Raw genomic sequence first — 16,476 nt, 5'->3', positions numbered from 1 at the left:
GTCCAGTTTCATTCTCATGCATGTAGCTGTCCAGTTTTCCCAACATCATTTATTGAAGAGACTGTCTTTCCCCACTGTATATTCTTGGCTCCTTTGTCATAAACTAATTGCCCATATAAGTGTGGGTTTATTTCTGCACTCTTTATTTTTTCCATTGACCTATGTGTCTGTTTTTGTGCCAGTACCATACTATTTTGATTACTTATAGCTTTGTAGTATAGTCTCAAGTCTGGGAGTGTGGTGCCTCCAGCTTTGTTCTTCTTTCTCAAGATTGCTTTGGTTATACTGGGTCTTTTGTGGTTCCATACAAGTTTTAGGATGATTTTTTCTAGTTCTGTGAAAAATGCCATAGTTCTAAGAGTTTCTGGGTGGAGTCTTTAAGGTTTTCTATTTATAGTATCATGTCATCTGGAAATAGTGAGTTTTACTTCTTCCCTTCCAATTTGGATGTTTTTAGTCTCCCTTTCTTGTCTTATTGCTGTGGTTAGGACTTCCATTACTATGTTGAATAAAAGTGGCAAGAGTGGGCATTTTGTATTTTGTTGAGGAGTTTTGTATCTATGCTTTTCAGGGGGTATTGACCTGTAATTTTCTTTTTTTGTGGTGTCTTTGTCTGGTTTTGGTGTCTGGTTAATGCTAGCCTCATAGAATGAATTTGGGAGTGTTCCTTCCTCTTCAGTTTTTTGGAATAGTTTGAGGAAGATAGGTATTAAGTCTTCTTTGCATGTTTGGTAGAATTCATCTGTGAAACTGTCTGGTCCCGGACTTTTGTTTGTTGGGAGTTTTTTGATTACTGATTCAGTTTCACTGCTAGTGATTGGTCTGTTCAGATTTTCCGTTTCTTCCGGATTCATTCTTGGGAGATTTGTGTCTCTAGGAATTTATCCATTTTTCCTAGGTTGTCCAATTTGTTGGCATATAATTGTTCATAGTAATCTCTTACGATCTTTTGTATTTCTGTGGTGTCAATTGTAACTTCGCCTCTTTCTTTCTTATTTTATTTATTTGGGCCCTCTCTTTTTTTTCCTTGATGAGTCTGGCTGAAGATTTATTAATTTTGTTTATCTTTTCAAGGAACCAGCTCTTAGTTTCATTGATCTTTTCTATTATTTTTTAAGCCTCTATTTCATTTATTTCCACTCTGATCTTTATTCGTTCCTTCTACTAATTTTGGGCTTTGTTCCTCTTTTTCTTGTTCCTTTAGGTGTAAGGTTAGATTGTTTATTTGACATTTTTCTTGTTTCTTGAGGTAGGCCTGTATCACTATAAAGTTCCCTTTAGAACTTCTTTTGAAGTGTCCCATAGATTTTGGAAAGTTGTGTTGTCAATTTCATTTGTCTCAAGGTATTTTTAAATTTCCTCTTTGATTTTCTTTGTTTAGTAGCATGTTGTCTAGCCTCGACATGTTCGTGTTTTTTTCCACTTTTCTTTGTTTAACTGATTTCTAGTTTCATACCGCTTAGTCAGAAAAGATGCTTGGTATGATTTCAGTCTTCTTAAATTTATTGAGACTTGTTTTGTGACCTAGCATGTGGTCACTCTTGGAGAATGTTCCATGTGCATTTGAAAATAATGTGTATTCTGCTGGTGTGGGATAAAATGTTCTGTATATATTTATTAGGTGCATCTGGACTAAAGTGTTATTTAAGACTAGTGTTTCATTATTGATTTTCTGTCTGGATGATCTATCCATTGATGTAAGTTGGGTGTTAAAGTCCTCTACTATTATTGTATTACTGTCAATTTCTCCCTTTTTTGTCTGTTAATATTTGTTTTACATGTTCAGATGTTCCTATGTTGGGAGCATAAATATTGGTGGGTGTTATATCCTCTTGTTGGATTGACCCCTTTATCAATACGTAATGCCTTTTCTGTCTTTTCTTACAGTCTTTGTTTTAAAGGCTGTTTTATCTTATATGAGTATTGCTGCCCCAGCTTTCTTTTTGTTTCCATTTGGATGGAATATCTTTTTTCTATTCTTTCACTTTCAGCCTATGTGTTTTTAGGTTTGAAGTGAGTCTCTTATAGGAAGCATATAGATGAGTTCTATCTTCTCATCCATTCAGCCACCCTATGTATTTTGATTGGAGCATTTAAACCATTTACATTTAAAGGAATTATCGATAGGTACGTACTTAATTGCCATTTTGTTAATTGTTTTTTTGGTTGTTTTTGTAGTTCTCTCTGTTCCTTTCTTCTTTTAATCTCTTCCCTTGTGCTATGATGATTTTCTTTAGTGTGGTGTTTGGGTTCCTTTTTCTTTATTTTTTGTGTATCTATTGTAGGTTTTTGGTTTTTCATTACTATGAGGTTTATATATTGATCTAGATATATAGCAGATTGTTTTAAGCTGATAGTCACTTAAGTTTCAATGCATTCTAAAAGCAATACATTTTTACTGCCCCCCCCCCATGTTTTATGTTCTTGATGTCATATTTTACATCTTTTTACTTTGTGTATCCATTAACTACTTACTTTAGTTATAGTTGATTTTATAACTTTTGTCTTTTAACCTTCATACCAGCTTTCTAAGTGGCTGATCCACTGTCTTTACTATATATTTGCTTTTACCAGTGAGATTTTTTTTCTTTTATGTATTTTCTTATTTCTAGTTGTGGCCTTTTCTTTTCCACTTAAAGAAGACTCTTTAACATTTCTTGTAAATCCAGTTTAGTGATGATGAACTCTTAGTTTTTGCTTGTCTGGGAAATGCTTTATCTCTCAATTCTGAATAATAACCTTGCCAGGAAGAGTATTCTTGGTGGTGAAGTTTTTCCTTTCAACACTTTAAATATATCTTGCCACCCACTTCTGGGTTGCAAATTTTGCTAAAACTTCGGCTGATAACTTTCCCTTGTATGTGACTAGTTGTTTTTCTTTTGCTACCTTTAAAATTTTCTCTTTAACTTTTTCCGTTTTAATTATGATATGTCTTGGTGTAGATCTCTTTGGATTCATCTTTTTTGGGATTCTCTGTGATTCCTGGACTGGGATATCTGTTTCCTTCCCCAGGTTAGGGAAGTTTTCAGCCATTATGTCTTCAAATAAGTTTTCTGCCCCTTTCTCACTCTCTTCTCCGTCTGGGACCCCTCTAATGTGAATTTTAGTACACTTAAACCTGTAACAAAGGTCCCTTAAACTATCCTCATTTTTAAAAATTGTTTTTTCTTTTTCTGTTCTGCTAGGTTGATTACACTGCTCTTTCTTCCAGGTCTCTGATCCTTCTGTATCATCTAATTTACCCTTGATTTTCTCTAGTGTATTTTTCATTTCAGTTGTTGTATTTTTGAGCTCTGATTTTTTTTTTATATTTTATAATTCTTTGTTGAAGTTCTCACTGTTTTCTTCCATTCTTTTCCCAAGTTCATCTTTATGATTATTACCTTGAACTCTTTATCAGGTAGATTGTTTATCTCTATTTTATTTAAATCTTTTTCTGAGTTTTTGTCTTGTTCTTTTGTTTGAAACATATTCCTTTGTCTCCTCATTTTGCCTAATTATCTGTGTTTATTTCTATGTATTAGGTAGGGACTTCATGTCTCTTGATCTTGGAGAAATGGCCTTATGTAAAAGATGTCTTATGGGACCTAACAGCATGGTTCTCTCTGGTCACCAGAGCCAGATGATCCAGGGGTGTCCCCTGTATGGGCTACATGCAGTTGTGGCAAGGCTAACTGCTACTGGTGCGCTGGTAGGCATGGTTGGCCCCTGGCCTGGCTGGCTGTGCAATCTGGTGGTGTTTAATGCTGCAGGTACACTGGTGGGTAGGGCAGGCCTCAGGCATGGCTGGTTGTGCAACCTGGCGGCTCACGACTGCTATGGGTGCACTGGTGGGTTGGGTGGTCCCCAGCGCTAAGAGGCTAAAGGGAGGATTCCAAAATGGTATCTGCCAGTGCCAGTATCAGCACAGTAGAATGAGCTTACAGTAAGGGCTGCCACCAGCATCTGTGTCTCCAGGGGAGTCCCAGTTGCCTCCTGCCTCTCTGGGAGGCTCTCCAAGATCAGCAAGTTGGTCTGACCCAGGTGCCTTTCAAATTGCTGCCTCTGTGCTGGTACTTGGAGTGAATGAATTTTTGCACACACCCTTTAAGAGCAGAGTCTGAGTTTCCTTTAGCCCTCCAGCTCTCTTAAATGTAAGCCCCACTGGTTTTCAAAACCAGATGTTTTGAGTGCTTGTCTTCCTGGTGTGGGAACCCTGGGCTGGGGAGTCCAATGTGGAGCCCTCACTCCTTGGGTAGGACATTTGTGTTCATATCCCTCCCACTTATGGGTCACCTTGCCAGGAGCGTGGGTCCCAACTAGACAGCATCTCCACCCCCTTACCTGTCTCGTTGTGGTTCCTTCTTTATATCTTTAGTTGTGGAAAATCTTTTCTACTAGTCTTCAGGTCACTCTCAGAGATGGTTGCTCTGTAAGTAGCTGTAATTTTGGTATGCCCATGGGAGGTGAGTTCAGGATCTTCTTATGCTGCCATCTTGATCCTACCTCCTGTTCTGTGCCTCCCTTGACTCTTACTCCCCACAAGCTTGGAATAGTTTCCCACCTCTCTTTTACCAATTAGGATTCTACCCTTCTTTCGAGACCCCAGCTGACATTGCACCTCTTCTAAATAGCCTTACCTGATCACTCTAGTCCTCATTGGTCTCCTTGTTTGACCACTTTCAGGGCTTGGTCTGATTGTAGAATACAGCATTTAAAAATATTTCTTGTATTGTTCACTGTTTTATGGATCTTGGCTCCTCAACTGGGAAGCTCTATAAGGAAAGGACCATCTTCTTCCTCTGTTTCCCCTAGCATAGTATTAAGTATGTAGCTTGTGATGGATTTGTTAAAAGGAAAGAGAACCACAGTTATGAAAAGCTTTTGACAAGCACTCCAAGTGCAGTCCTGGCTAGGGAGGCAGGAGAAATAACTGACCTCACAATTTACTCATCCCAAGCCCATTTATCCAAAACATCTCCAGTGAGCCCAGCATGAAAATTGAATCTCTTTTTATGAAATTGAGACATTTTTGCTAACTCCTTCAAGGTGACTGAAACTGGAAGCAACTGTTTAAAAGCAATTTGTCAGTGTTCAAGACAACTGCCATTTTACGTAAGACTCTTGATTTCTCTTTCCAAAAAGCAGCAAAATTACCCCTCAGACGCCATCTTGGCTGGAACCCAGAGATCTCGAGGGAAGTGGTATGTGAGATATTTTTTTAACATCACAAAAATCTACCAAATTTTTCAAAGTTTTCAAAATCACAGGAAACTAGAGAAAATAACACTCCAAATATAGATCCTCGCATATCAGTCTAGAGCTCTTTTTGGTTTTGCCCACATTTTCTACAGAAACACTACCATCTCCTGGTCATAATGATAGGGAGGAAACATTGCTAATGAGAAACACTACTTTGTATGTGTCACCTAAACTTCAAAATGTATTGAAACATTCCAGTCTTTTCATAGCTATAGAAGAGTCTGACTACCACTAGTAATTCCTTTTCAAAAGTGAATCATTCGTGTTCATCTTAGGGGCCATCTTAGGGATTTTCTATCCTTGTCTACCTCTCCTCTTCTTCTAAACCCCAACTGGAAGCTTTCTCCTTCTATGGAAACTTTCAGGTGGTTTTTGTTCTCTTTCCGTCCTTTGCACTCAGAATTCACCTCCACATGCTTGCTGACTATCACAGGACTCCCACCCCTCTGAGGTCATCATGTTCCTCCTTGGCATGTCTTTTATGTCTAGAATGTTTCTTCTTGGACAGAAAACCCCTCAGACGGTGGATGGGACAGCATTGACTTTCATACTGAGTTTAACAAATTAAGAGTGATGATTCCTAACGGGCCATCTGGGATATCCTGTCAAGGTCAATAATGCCCCATCCTGTTGCTGGGTTCGAGGGTTTTTCATGTGTATATGAGTCTGGCTCTACAATAAAAATAAGAAATTCCCAGTGAAGCATTTCAGAGCAATTATTTCTTCACGGGTGGTTAAAGCCACTCTTCTTTCAGCCTTGTCCTTCTAACTACTTCAAGGGATACCATGACTGCCCAGAAACACACCGCTGGGTATGCGCATTACTCTTATTAGAATAGTTTTCATGAAATTAGACTTCAACATTTGTGGAAATTAATCTGATTTCTTGACTGACAGTATAAACAGAGGAAAAAGAAACATGAGAAAGAAGAGTGATGTCAGGCAGAGGAATCATATTTGAATATTATCTACATTATAACTGTAAGAACTTACAAAGTCCAGGTCTCCATGGCGCAGGCAAAGTGGAAAATTGATATAACTATCCAGTTGGTTTAAGCAAATTGCTGGAACAGCTACATCCACTTTTCCCTTAGCTTTGGCTATTAAAACCAGACCCACGTCTCCTGCTCCCACCAAGTAGTCCAGTCCTCTTTGGATGGGGCCAGGAAGCCAAAGTGGAAAGAAGAAGGACCCTAAACTGACTGCTTTTCATTTCCAGGTTGACAAGACAGTAAACACTGGTGGATCACTGAGTTTCCCTTTTCCATCCTGCTTGCTATTTTCCATTTATGAATGTGGTAGCACAGGACTGTACTTTATTTGGGTACTTGGATTTTTACCACTCCACTTTATGAGTATGTAAATTGCACTGCCTCCCAAAGAAGCAGATATCTGTCCTCTCAAGCATTACTTTAAGCCAAGAGAGGAAAAGAGGTTTAATTAAAACGCAAACTCCTTTTCTAAATAAAGATGAAAAGGAGGAGAGGACTAGCATAATGATGAGAAATCTAATCATTAGTTTAGAAGGAATGAGCTGAAGGAATCTCTGTAGCCATTTTAATTTTTTTGCTATCTCCAGGACCCTGACTTTAGAAATGATATTGTTCCTTTTCTAGGTGTGGGCATAAATTTTCTCTTTCTGCTAGGCTTCACTTGTTTGTTTAACACAGACGCTTTCTTTGGTTAAATGCATAGTACCCTTGTGAGGGTCCCTTAAGTTGGGTTTTCCCCTATGTAAGCTACTCTTGAGAAGAAGGAAGAAGTGGGGGGAAAGGATGGGAAGAAGAGGGAGGGGGAATAATAGCTAACACTGACATAACGGTGTACCAGGCGCTGTTCTAAGCTCTTTGCATATACTCATTCATTTTATCTTCACAACCCTATGGGATAGGTATTACTGTCTCCATTTTATCAACTGAGGCACAGAGAGGTTCATTCACTTGCCCAAAGTCACACAGGTGAGAAGGGGCAGAGCCAGGATTTGGACCCACGCAGTCTGGCTCCAGGCTGTTTTCTTCGCCGTTATTACTATGATGCGTCTCGGCTTGGGGGTGTGAAGCAACCCCCGCCACTCTTAACTCTGAGGCTACTGGGAGGAGCAGACTTTGTGATGACTGTGCTCCCAGGGGCCAGACATGCTAACACTTCCAGCAGATTCATTGGGACCACTCCGGGACGCAAAGAGCCCATTTCTAACCATGAACTTGGATCTGTTTAACCACATCTCCACTGAAAGAGCAGAATGTGGGTCGTGGGCACTGTCTAAGTTTCTTTATTCCCTCTCCCATGATGCCTTCCCGCAAACATATGCACTCTCACAATGCACTTTTAAAAAAACACACATTTCTGATTCTTCTAGATACTTTAGTACTCTTCTTTGGATTTGGCTTGCCACTGTGGCCAGGAGTCCCCCCACCTCCCTTGTCTGTGTCTTAGTATTTCTCAAGCAGATATTTTGTTTAAAATGCTAAGAGCTTGTATTGACAGCCCAGGCAATAAAGTGCTTTATTCGACAACGAGGTATTTTCTAAAGAAAATGACTGTCCACTTTGTGAGACACTGGAGGGCTTCTTCAATACTATATATCATTATTGGGAGCTCACATGTCTACCAATGGCGAATCCTTATACCAGTGGTCTTTAAAGCTTCCCTCAAATTTCAGCATGCTTGCTCCCTCTCCACAGAATTTGTAGAAGTAGATATTTGATGGAAGCCTCCCCAGAGTCATCTGCTTCCATTCCCTCTTTCATCTCCAGCTTGGGTATTGAGTACTGGCTGTAAAGTGGCCCACCAGGGAACCTGGCACGTAGTAGGTGGAGATTTCACTATCAGTTTCTTCCTCTCTGCCCTCTCCCACTTTTCCTCAAAAACCCTTCACCATTTGCCTTGATTCTGCTGATTTCAACTTGTTCCTCTGAAAATACAGAGATCAGTTTCCCTTGTCACGGAGATCACTTCCCCCTGTCTCGGGGATTCATTTAAAATTTCTCTCTGCCTTATGATTAGAGTAACCATATAATTTATCCTCCAAACCGAGACACTTTTGAAAGTGAGAGAGGCAATCTTAATAATTATGCCTGCCAGAGAAACAGGCATAAAACTGGGCTGTCCCAGATAAATCGGGACCTATGGGCACCCTATTTATGATGTTGTCTGTGGTTCAGAAGTGGCCACATGCTGGCGTAGTTTTGCTGTCTGAGGTTTATCTTCATGGTATCTCATAATCTCATTGTACACTTAGTCCTTTTGAGAGAACAGGGTTTACTTCTGTGACCTGCTCCGGCCAACCAGAGATTAATGGGAGCAATGGGAGTTATAAACAGTCTGAATTTTAGCCGAGCTCTTGACCATTTTTCAAATACTTGTTCTCCATTTCTCCCATTACCAGAAAGCCAAGCCATTCCATCTCCATAGGGTACCACTCAGAGTATAATTGAGGTTTGAATAAACAACACATGTGGCTTTTAAGGTTAAATGAATATTGTTTGACATACAGTACACTAGAGTTGTTTTTCATTTTGGTTTTAAAAATTGGTTAAAATTACATCTTGTTGCTTCTCGGAATTAGCTAGAATCCATCTGTCTCCATTAGAATCATTGTTTTTCTTTTCTTTTTTTTTTTTTAATGACTTGGCTGAAAAAAGAGGCTTCCTCTCACTCAAGATAATTTGTCCAGTGAATCGGGAAAAAAAAGCACAGAAACAGGTTTTTTTTTCGGGCTTTGGTGCCTACTTTTTTCTTTTATGTATTTTATGTATGTATATCTAAGTTATAATATCTAAGGTATAAGGTATAAGATTGTAAATGGACAGACCTATTTTCAGCTCTCCAGATAGACCCTGCCCCAGTCTAAAGAACCACTAATGTGAACATCTAAGAAGATAATTCAAGTTTAACTATGGTTCATGTATAAAATAACTAAAATGTTGAAACCTTTAGCAGCTACTTATAGAACGTGCAAGCTTAGAGAATGCCATTTTGAAGACTTTGAAAGCTCAAAGGCAATGAAAATACTAGTAGTTCCTACTTGAGAATACACACACACACACACACACACACACACACACACACACACACACACACGAAGTAATGGCTCCAGTAGTTTTTGATGAAGTGAAATAGTTCAAATTTAGGTACACATAACTGTCTGCAAATGCTTAGGTGGTTATGACACATTCATCTGAACTTGTATTACAGGGTATTTAATAGTCTGTGTGGTAACTGACTTGCCTCGTTGCTTTGCTATCTTGCCTCTCTGCTTATTTAACAGGGACTGTATGCTTCTATATTGCTTTAAGATTCTGTCTGGACTATTAAGTATTTAAAGATACTCTTTAAAAGCCCTTTTAAGACTCTAGGGTCTAAATGCAATAAATTGAACTTCTTAGAAGGTCATGCTGAATAAACATTTCATGTCAATACCAATCATTAAATCTACATTTAAAAAGGGCATTTGATGAGGAGAGCTATTCTCTCATTTTTCTTTTGTTATTTGTTCTCTTTCGGCTACTTCGATTAGGCTTGAAATCACACACTATAGCATTTACATTTTGTTTTGCCATTTTGCTGGCAAATCTTTTCTGGTTTCAAATCTTCTCTCTGGTCCCATATTTTCATTTGGCTCAGGACATAGCTTAGACCCACCACTGCCAGCTAAAACGGCACAAGTAAGTCCAAGTCCATACCCACTCAATCACTGTCGAGGGCAGTGCCATTCCCCAGCTCTCCAGATTGCAACCCTAGAGTCATTTTATACTTTCTCCTTTGCCTTCCTCCTCCTTTACCAAATCTTCCATCAGGGTCTTATCATTTTCTTGTTATCTGCAGTAGTGTGATTCACCCCTTCTTCTCCATCTAGATTCTCATGGCCCGTCACATGTTACTATAATAGCTTCCTGGTTGGCCTCCCAGATTCCAATTGCTCCCCAACCAGTCAGCACTCCCTTGCCTGGATAAGCTTCCACAAATATCATTTATACCATAGGCACCTCTACCTAAAAATTGGTAACGGGATCAAATATGAAGTCTTCAGCCTCTTTTCGAAGTCCATACAGGAATTATTTACCACCCTGTTATCTCAACAACCCATCCCCCTCCCTTGCTCCCTCCCACCCTCCTTCCTTTCCTTTCTATCTCTCCACCAGCCCCCTTTCTCTTGTTTCACTTCTGAAGTTTCCACTCAAGCCACACCTTGCTTGCTGCGACCACTATGTGACTTGCTATTTCCAAAGCTCTGGTCCTTTGCAAATGCCGTTCCCTCCAGTTGGCGATAACTTCTGCCCATATGACTGTTTATACCCTGCAGTATCTACTTCTAAAAACATGACTTAACAATTCTTTGGGGATGCTTTCCACGATTACGTCTGACTGCTCACTCCACACATTCAATATCTCCTAAGCACGTATATTCCATTTGTGTTTCCAGTTGCTACTCTGTGTGTGTGTTTTTTAGGCTCTTTTCTATATTGATTTCCTGTCACCCCCAAACAAGTTGTAAATGTCTTGAGGGCAAGGGTCCAGCCGTGATTTCTCTTCTCCTTCTGCCTTAGTATCAGGTTTTCCACCCAAGAAGTGTTCAATGTATGTTAACTGACTTTTGGGCATTACTATTTTCTTTTAAAAAAATTTTATTGAACTATAGTTGATTTACAATGTTGTGTTAATTTCTGCTGTGCAGCAAAGCAATTCAGTTATAGATATATATATTATTTTTCATACTCCTTTCCATTATGGTTTATCACAGGATATTGAATATGGTTCCCTGTGCTATACAGTAGGACCTTGTTGTTTATCCATCCTGTGTATACTGTTTTGCATCTGCTAATCCCAAACTCCCAATCTTTCCCTCCCCCACCTCATCTCCCTCTTGGCAACCACAAGTCTGTCCTCTACGTCTGTGAGTCTGTTTCTGTTTCGTGTTGTATTTTAGGTTCCACATATAAGTGATATCATATGGTATTTGTCTAGACTTCTCTTTCTGACTTACTTCACTTAGTATGATAATCTCTAGGTCCATCCATGTTGCTGCAAATTTCCTTCTTTTTTATGGCTGAGTAATATTCCATTGTATATATGTACCACATCTTCTTTATCCATTCGTCTGTTGATGGACATTTAGGCTGTTTCCATGTCTTGGCTATTGTAAATAGTCCTGCTGTGAACATTGGGGTGCACGTGTCTTTTTGAATTATAGTTTTGTCTGGGTATATGCTCAGGAGTAGGATTACTGAGCCGTACGGTAATTCTATTTTTAGTTTCTTAAGGAACCTCCATACTGTTCTCCATAGTGGCTACACCAATTTACATTCCCCATCAACAGTGTAAGAGGGTTCCCTTTTCTCCACACCCTCTCCAACATTTAGTATTTGTGGACTTTTTAATGATGGCCATTATGACTTGGGCATTATTTTTTGACATAAACAAAGGTGAAAGCACCTTCACTCTTACAAAGTTAGTCAGGGTTTCCAGATAGTCTGAGTGTAATCTTTGTCTACCATCTTTACTCAGACATGGAATAACCAGGAAGAGGCAAATATGCTACTGGCTAAGTACTTAATTCTGTATTTTTTACTGAAGTTCACCTCAGTACATATACTGAGCACCTGATGTGTACCCAGATCACTGACCCCCCACCCCAGAGTTTCTGACTTACTAGGTATGGGGTGGGGTCCAGAATTTTGCATTTCTAACAAGTTCCCAATTAATGCTGATGTTGCTGGTCCGGAGACCACACTTTGAGAACCAGCGATGTAGGTGACACAGAGGGAGGTCTAAGACATGGTCTCTGGTTTCAAGGGATTTACAGTCTCTTTAGGGAGACAAGGCAGGCTCAAGAAACATTTAACAGAAGAAAATATTGTAAACTGGTTTAGTATTCATTCATTCAAGAAGTCTTGAATAAGTACTAACTATGCGCCCAGCACTGTTCTAGGTGCTGCAGGTTACATCAGTGAACATGATATAGACAAAAATCCTCGTTCTCATAGGAGAATTCTAGTGGGAGAAAGCAGACAACAAATAAAATATATAAACTGTAAGATACTGTTGAGTCCTAAGATCAAAAAGCAAAGAGGGGGGATAAGAAGTATCAGAGGGGATTTGAAATTTTACATAGGTGATAAGAGAAGGCCTCCCAGTTCTATCATTTGATGAGTATTTATTGAGTGACTATTATGTGTCAGGCACCGTTATAGATCATGGTGATACAGCCGTTAATAACACAAATAATAAACCCTGCTCTTATAGAATAGACATACTTATTTGGGAGCCAGGAAATCTGAGATTTGGGTTGTAAGCTCTCATCAACTCGCTATGTGAGTAAATGGCTCCTTGCTCTCTCTGAGCCTTGGTTTCTCCACCTGTTACATGGAACAGTTGGACAAAATTATGCCTGGAGTCCTGTACATCTCTAAGGCTACAGAATGCTAAGTCCTTTAGGCAATCAGAAGTATGTGAGAGAACTTGAGGAAGACTTTGTAGAGGAGGAAAACCTTCATGGTTTTTATAGTCATACAGGAGCTACGGAGTGTGGGAGCTGGGAAAGTAATTTCAGAAGAAAAATAACATGAGCAAAAACATGGAAGCAAGAATGGGGGCCACAGTTTCAATGAAGAGTAAAGAGGTCAAAGGGTTCCCATTGTAGAGTAGCTAAGATAGTTGGGTCGGAGGTAGGTGCTCAGTAAAGATGAGGTGGGGGCTGATAATAGAGAGTCTTAGATGGGGACCCACTGAGGGTTTTTTTGATCAGGAAATGATACGATTATATAATCAAAGTGGTGTTTTAGGAAGATGAATGTAGCAATCATAGTTAAATCTTCAAAATTCATAATTTTTTCCATAAGATGATCTTTGAATCATGGAGGTTAAAGCCATGCTATGTTTTATGTCGCTACCCGATGATAATATTGGTATCAAATTAATCTTGAGGTCTTTTTCCAGCCCTAAACCAGTAAGTACTTGAACCAGTAACGCGTTACTAGTTAGAGTTAGGTCTTGAAAGCTTGGGAGATGAATTAGAATAGAAAATTCTTAATGTTTATACATTTTTGTATTCCGTGTTATCCCATGAAATATATGGTTGAATAGATATTGGGTTATCCTCAACCAGGTACACACACACACACACACACACACACACACATAAATAGTACTCATTTAGAGTGGTGCAAATATCTCTAAGACCGAGCTCTTCCCATCTGCTTGTTTGGTCATAGATAATACAAGGCAGTATTTTTGGAGATTATCCTCTTATTTTTTATCTTTAATCAGCTGAGGAATAGCCATATCTGTTGTGATTTTGCTTTTCTCAAGGCTGAAAGTAAAATCTTCCCCCTAAAAGCAGTTAGTCTGGAAGACAGCAATGATTGGGATTCACTGTTCAAAAAGTGGGTTGTGGAGACCCAGAGAAAGGTGTCTCAGGCAAAAATAGAAGATGTGGGTTACGTAAACACTCTAACCACAGCAAGTTTTACCTTAACTTTCAGATCAAGTCATAACTTCTCAGAGGCATAATGGTGAATTTAACAAACCATGACAGACCAAATCCTCAAAACTCTCACTTTTGAAGGGTAGTTTAAACACAAGTTGAATATGACCTGTAAAAGACTTAACTATCTTCAGAATAAAATAAGCAAATGTGACAATGATGGCTATATTACAGTGGAAAGTGATTATTTTCCCTTTTATTTTCCAAATTCTGTGTAATATTGCTGGATGGTCTGTTTTAGAAAGTGGCAACTTTTTTCAGAGTTGTCTTGAAAAATGAGGCACACCCAGGGAGAAATCTTTCAACATTGCTGTTTGAAGGACAGCCAGAACAGCTAAAATGTGTAAAGAAACTTGGGATCATAGAACCCAAAATGTTACTGGGTCACAGGTTGATATTTTCCCCTTCTATGTATGTATAATTCTTTATTTCTTTTTAATAAACAGGGGATGGAGAGTTGTCGTGGGAACATTCTGATGGTGATATCTTCAGGCAACCTGCCAACAGAGAAGCAGTAAGTGTGAATAGCTCAAATAATTCAATCTTTCACAGCATCAGGCCAGACTTCCCTCCCTCCATGGGTACTGTCCCAGCAACGCCATAAAAGGGCCCATCTCTAACACCATTTTTCTTCCCTTTCCTCAGAAGTGTGAATGCCATCATCACCAACCTGGAACCATTTAAGTGCATTGTATAATTGGTAACTGGGGCCAGGACATGAACATGAAGAAATCATAGCCTAGCCCTTAGGCACCCTTCATCTAGATTAGAAGTTGGTACCCTTTCGGGATGACTTGCCAAATCTTTGTCTTCTGTAAGGAAGGCAAGTCACCACCCCCAGCCTCAACAGTGAGGACCTTCTGTGGGATCGTTAGGTAGGTCAGCCCATCCTTTGGGCACAGGTACCTTGGACATGTCCATAGAAACCTCCCCTAAGCCTTAGGCTCTCAGTCATACAGCTGGAAGAAAGGAAAGGTAGCAGCCAGATTCCCTTTCTCAACCTGCAACATCTTCTCATTTCTATTCTTGGTGCTAATCTCAGAATAAGCCTTACGAGTGGGCATCTCTCTATGTATAGTAGTAGCGTCTCTTATTCCTTTTTATTTTGAAGTAATTAACAAAAGAGAATCCCTCCAAGAAATATATGTCTAAGTAGAGCAACACTTCAAGCCTCTAAAAATCAGAAAAGAAGATGTTCCGGTTCAAAGGATCTATCATATTAAAGGACTTTATATGAGTCCATATGGGATTATATGAAATCATGAGTGTGAAACTTTTGAAAAAGGTAAAACACTATAGAATTTAAAGAATCTTTCATCCAGTAAAAAAAGTGTACAAAAAGTACAAAATGTACCAAGGCATTCGTTGCAAATAAATGGGTATTCATCATACCCTCATACAAAAGAAGTATACAGAGCATTCAACGTAGAATTATTTTCATAAAAGCAAGACAAATGGAGACGACCTAAATGCTATCTATAGGGGTTTGGTTAAACACACCCAATCTATAGGACACCATACATTTGTTAAAAAGAATGTGGGGGCTTCCCTGGTGGCGCAGTGGTTGAGAATCTGCCTGCCAATGCAGGGGACACGGGTTCGAGCCCTGGTCTGGGAAGATCCCACATGCCACGGAGCAACTGGGCCCGTGAGCCACGATTACTGAGCCTGCGCGTCTGGAGCCTGTGCTCCGCAACAAGAGAGGCCGCGATGGTGAGAGGCCCGCGCACCGCGATGAAGAGTGGTCCCCACTTGCCGCAACTAGAGAAAGCCCTCGCACAGAAACGAAGACTCAACACAGTCATAAATAAATAAATAAATAAATAAAAGAACGTGAATTTCTTTAAAAAAAAAAAAAAAGAATGTGGTACGTCAAAATGTAGTAAAGTGGAGGGATCGCCAAGATATAGTATGTAAACAAAACAAGGTGCAGGATACAATTTATACTATCATTTCCTTATGTAAAAATTGTGTGTGCATGTGAGTAAATGCATATGAAAAGATCTAGAAGGTCACATACCAATATATTAATTGTGATACTCTCAGAGGGGTGCAAGTGGGCAGGAGGAAAGGTAGCGTTTGATTTTTTATTTTGTATCTTCTGTATTATTTGATATTTTTCAATGAGCATGAATTAGTTTTGTAATAAATCAAATTTAGATGATTTTTTAAACCTCGAAAATTAGTTCTCAACAAACATTGGATATTAGGGCAAGAGTCTATGGAATTATAGGTCAGGCCCAAGAATCATGAGGGTATGGAAGAAGGCGTTGATCCAGGACCTAATAAAATGATCAGTACCAACATCACAGTGTGGCTAAGGCCATCACATGTGCCACTTCTGACCTGCATGCCCCCAGCTTGCCAACACCCTCAGCAAGGAGATGGAAGGATTTGTATTTGTTTTATTGTCTAGTCATATTCTTTTCTAGACATTCTTGTTTCCAAATGAATGGAGAAGGATTTGTGAATGGAGTGGAGAATAATACTCTGGATATCTCAAAAAAGCAGCACTCCTGCAAGAGAGCGTGGGCTTCCCAGTTTGTGGGTTAACATAGACCCCGAGGAAAGACTTTCTCCATCCAGCAGTGTATCTGCTTTATACTAAGTGAGATTCCTTCCAGATCCTGACGGGAGATGATGTCAGTCTCCCTGTTCTGTGTTGTGAATTTCCTCTTTTCCTCAGCCCCAATTTTTTGTTTTTAATCATGGTAGGAAGTCGAGAGCGGCTAAATTAGTAGCTGTCAACC

At 39.5% G+C, this 16,476-nt stretch overlaps 1 protein-coding gene across 4 annotated transcripts in view; it reads left to right on the top strand.

Moving 5' to 3' along the window:
- CHRDL1 (chordin like 1) overlaps positions 1–16,476 on the top strand; it is a 115,553-nt gene that overhangs the window by 75,782 nt on the left and 23,295 nt on the right. For all 4 annotated transcript variants that reach the window (XM_059911296.1, XM_059911294.1, XM_059911295.1 and 1 more), the window contains exon 7: positions 14,173–14,240. In XM_059911296.1, coding sequence (XP_059767279.1) covers positions 14,173–14,240 — 68 coding nt within the window. The remainder of the gene's footprint in view (positions 1–14,172; positions 14,241–16,476) is intronic.

This window comes from Balaenoptera ricei, chromosome X (genome assembly GCF_028023285.1).
Source record: "Balaenoptera ricei isolate mBalRic1 chromosome X, mBalRic1.hap2, whole genome shotgun sequence".
Lineage (NCBI taxonomy): Eukaryota > Metazoa > Chordata > Mammalia > Artiodactyla > Balaenopteridae > Balaenoptera > Balaenoptera ricei.
This window is presented reverse-complemented; position numbering and strand designations above follow the sequence as displayed.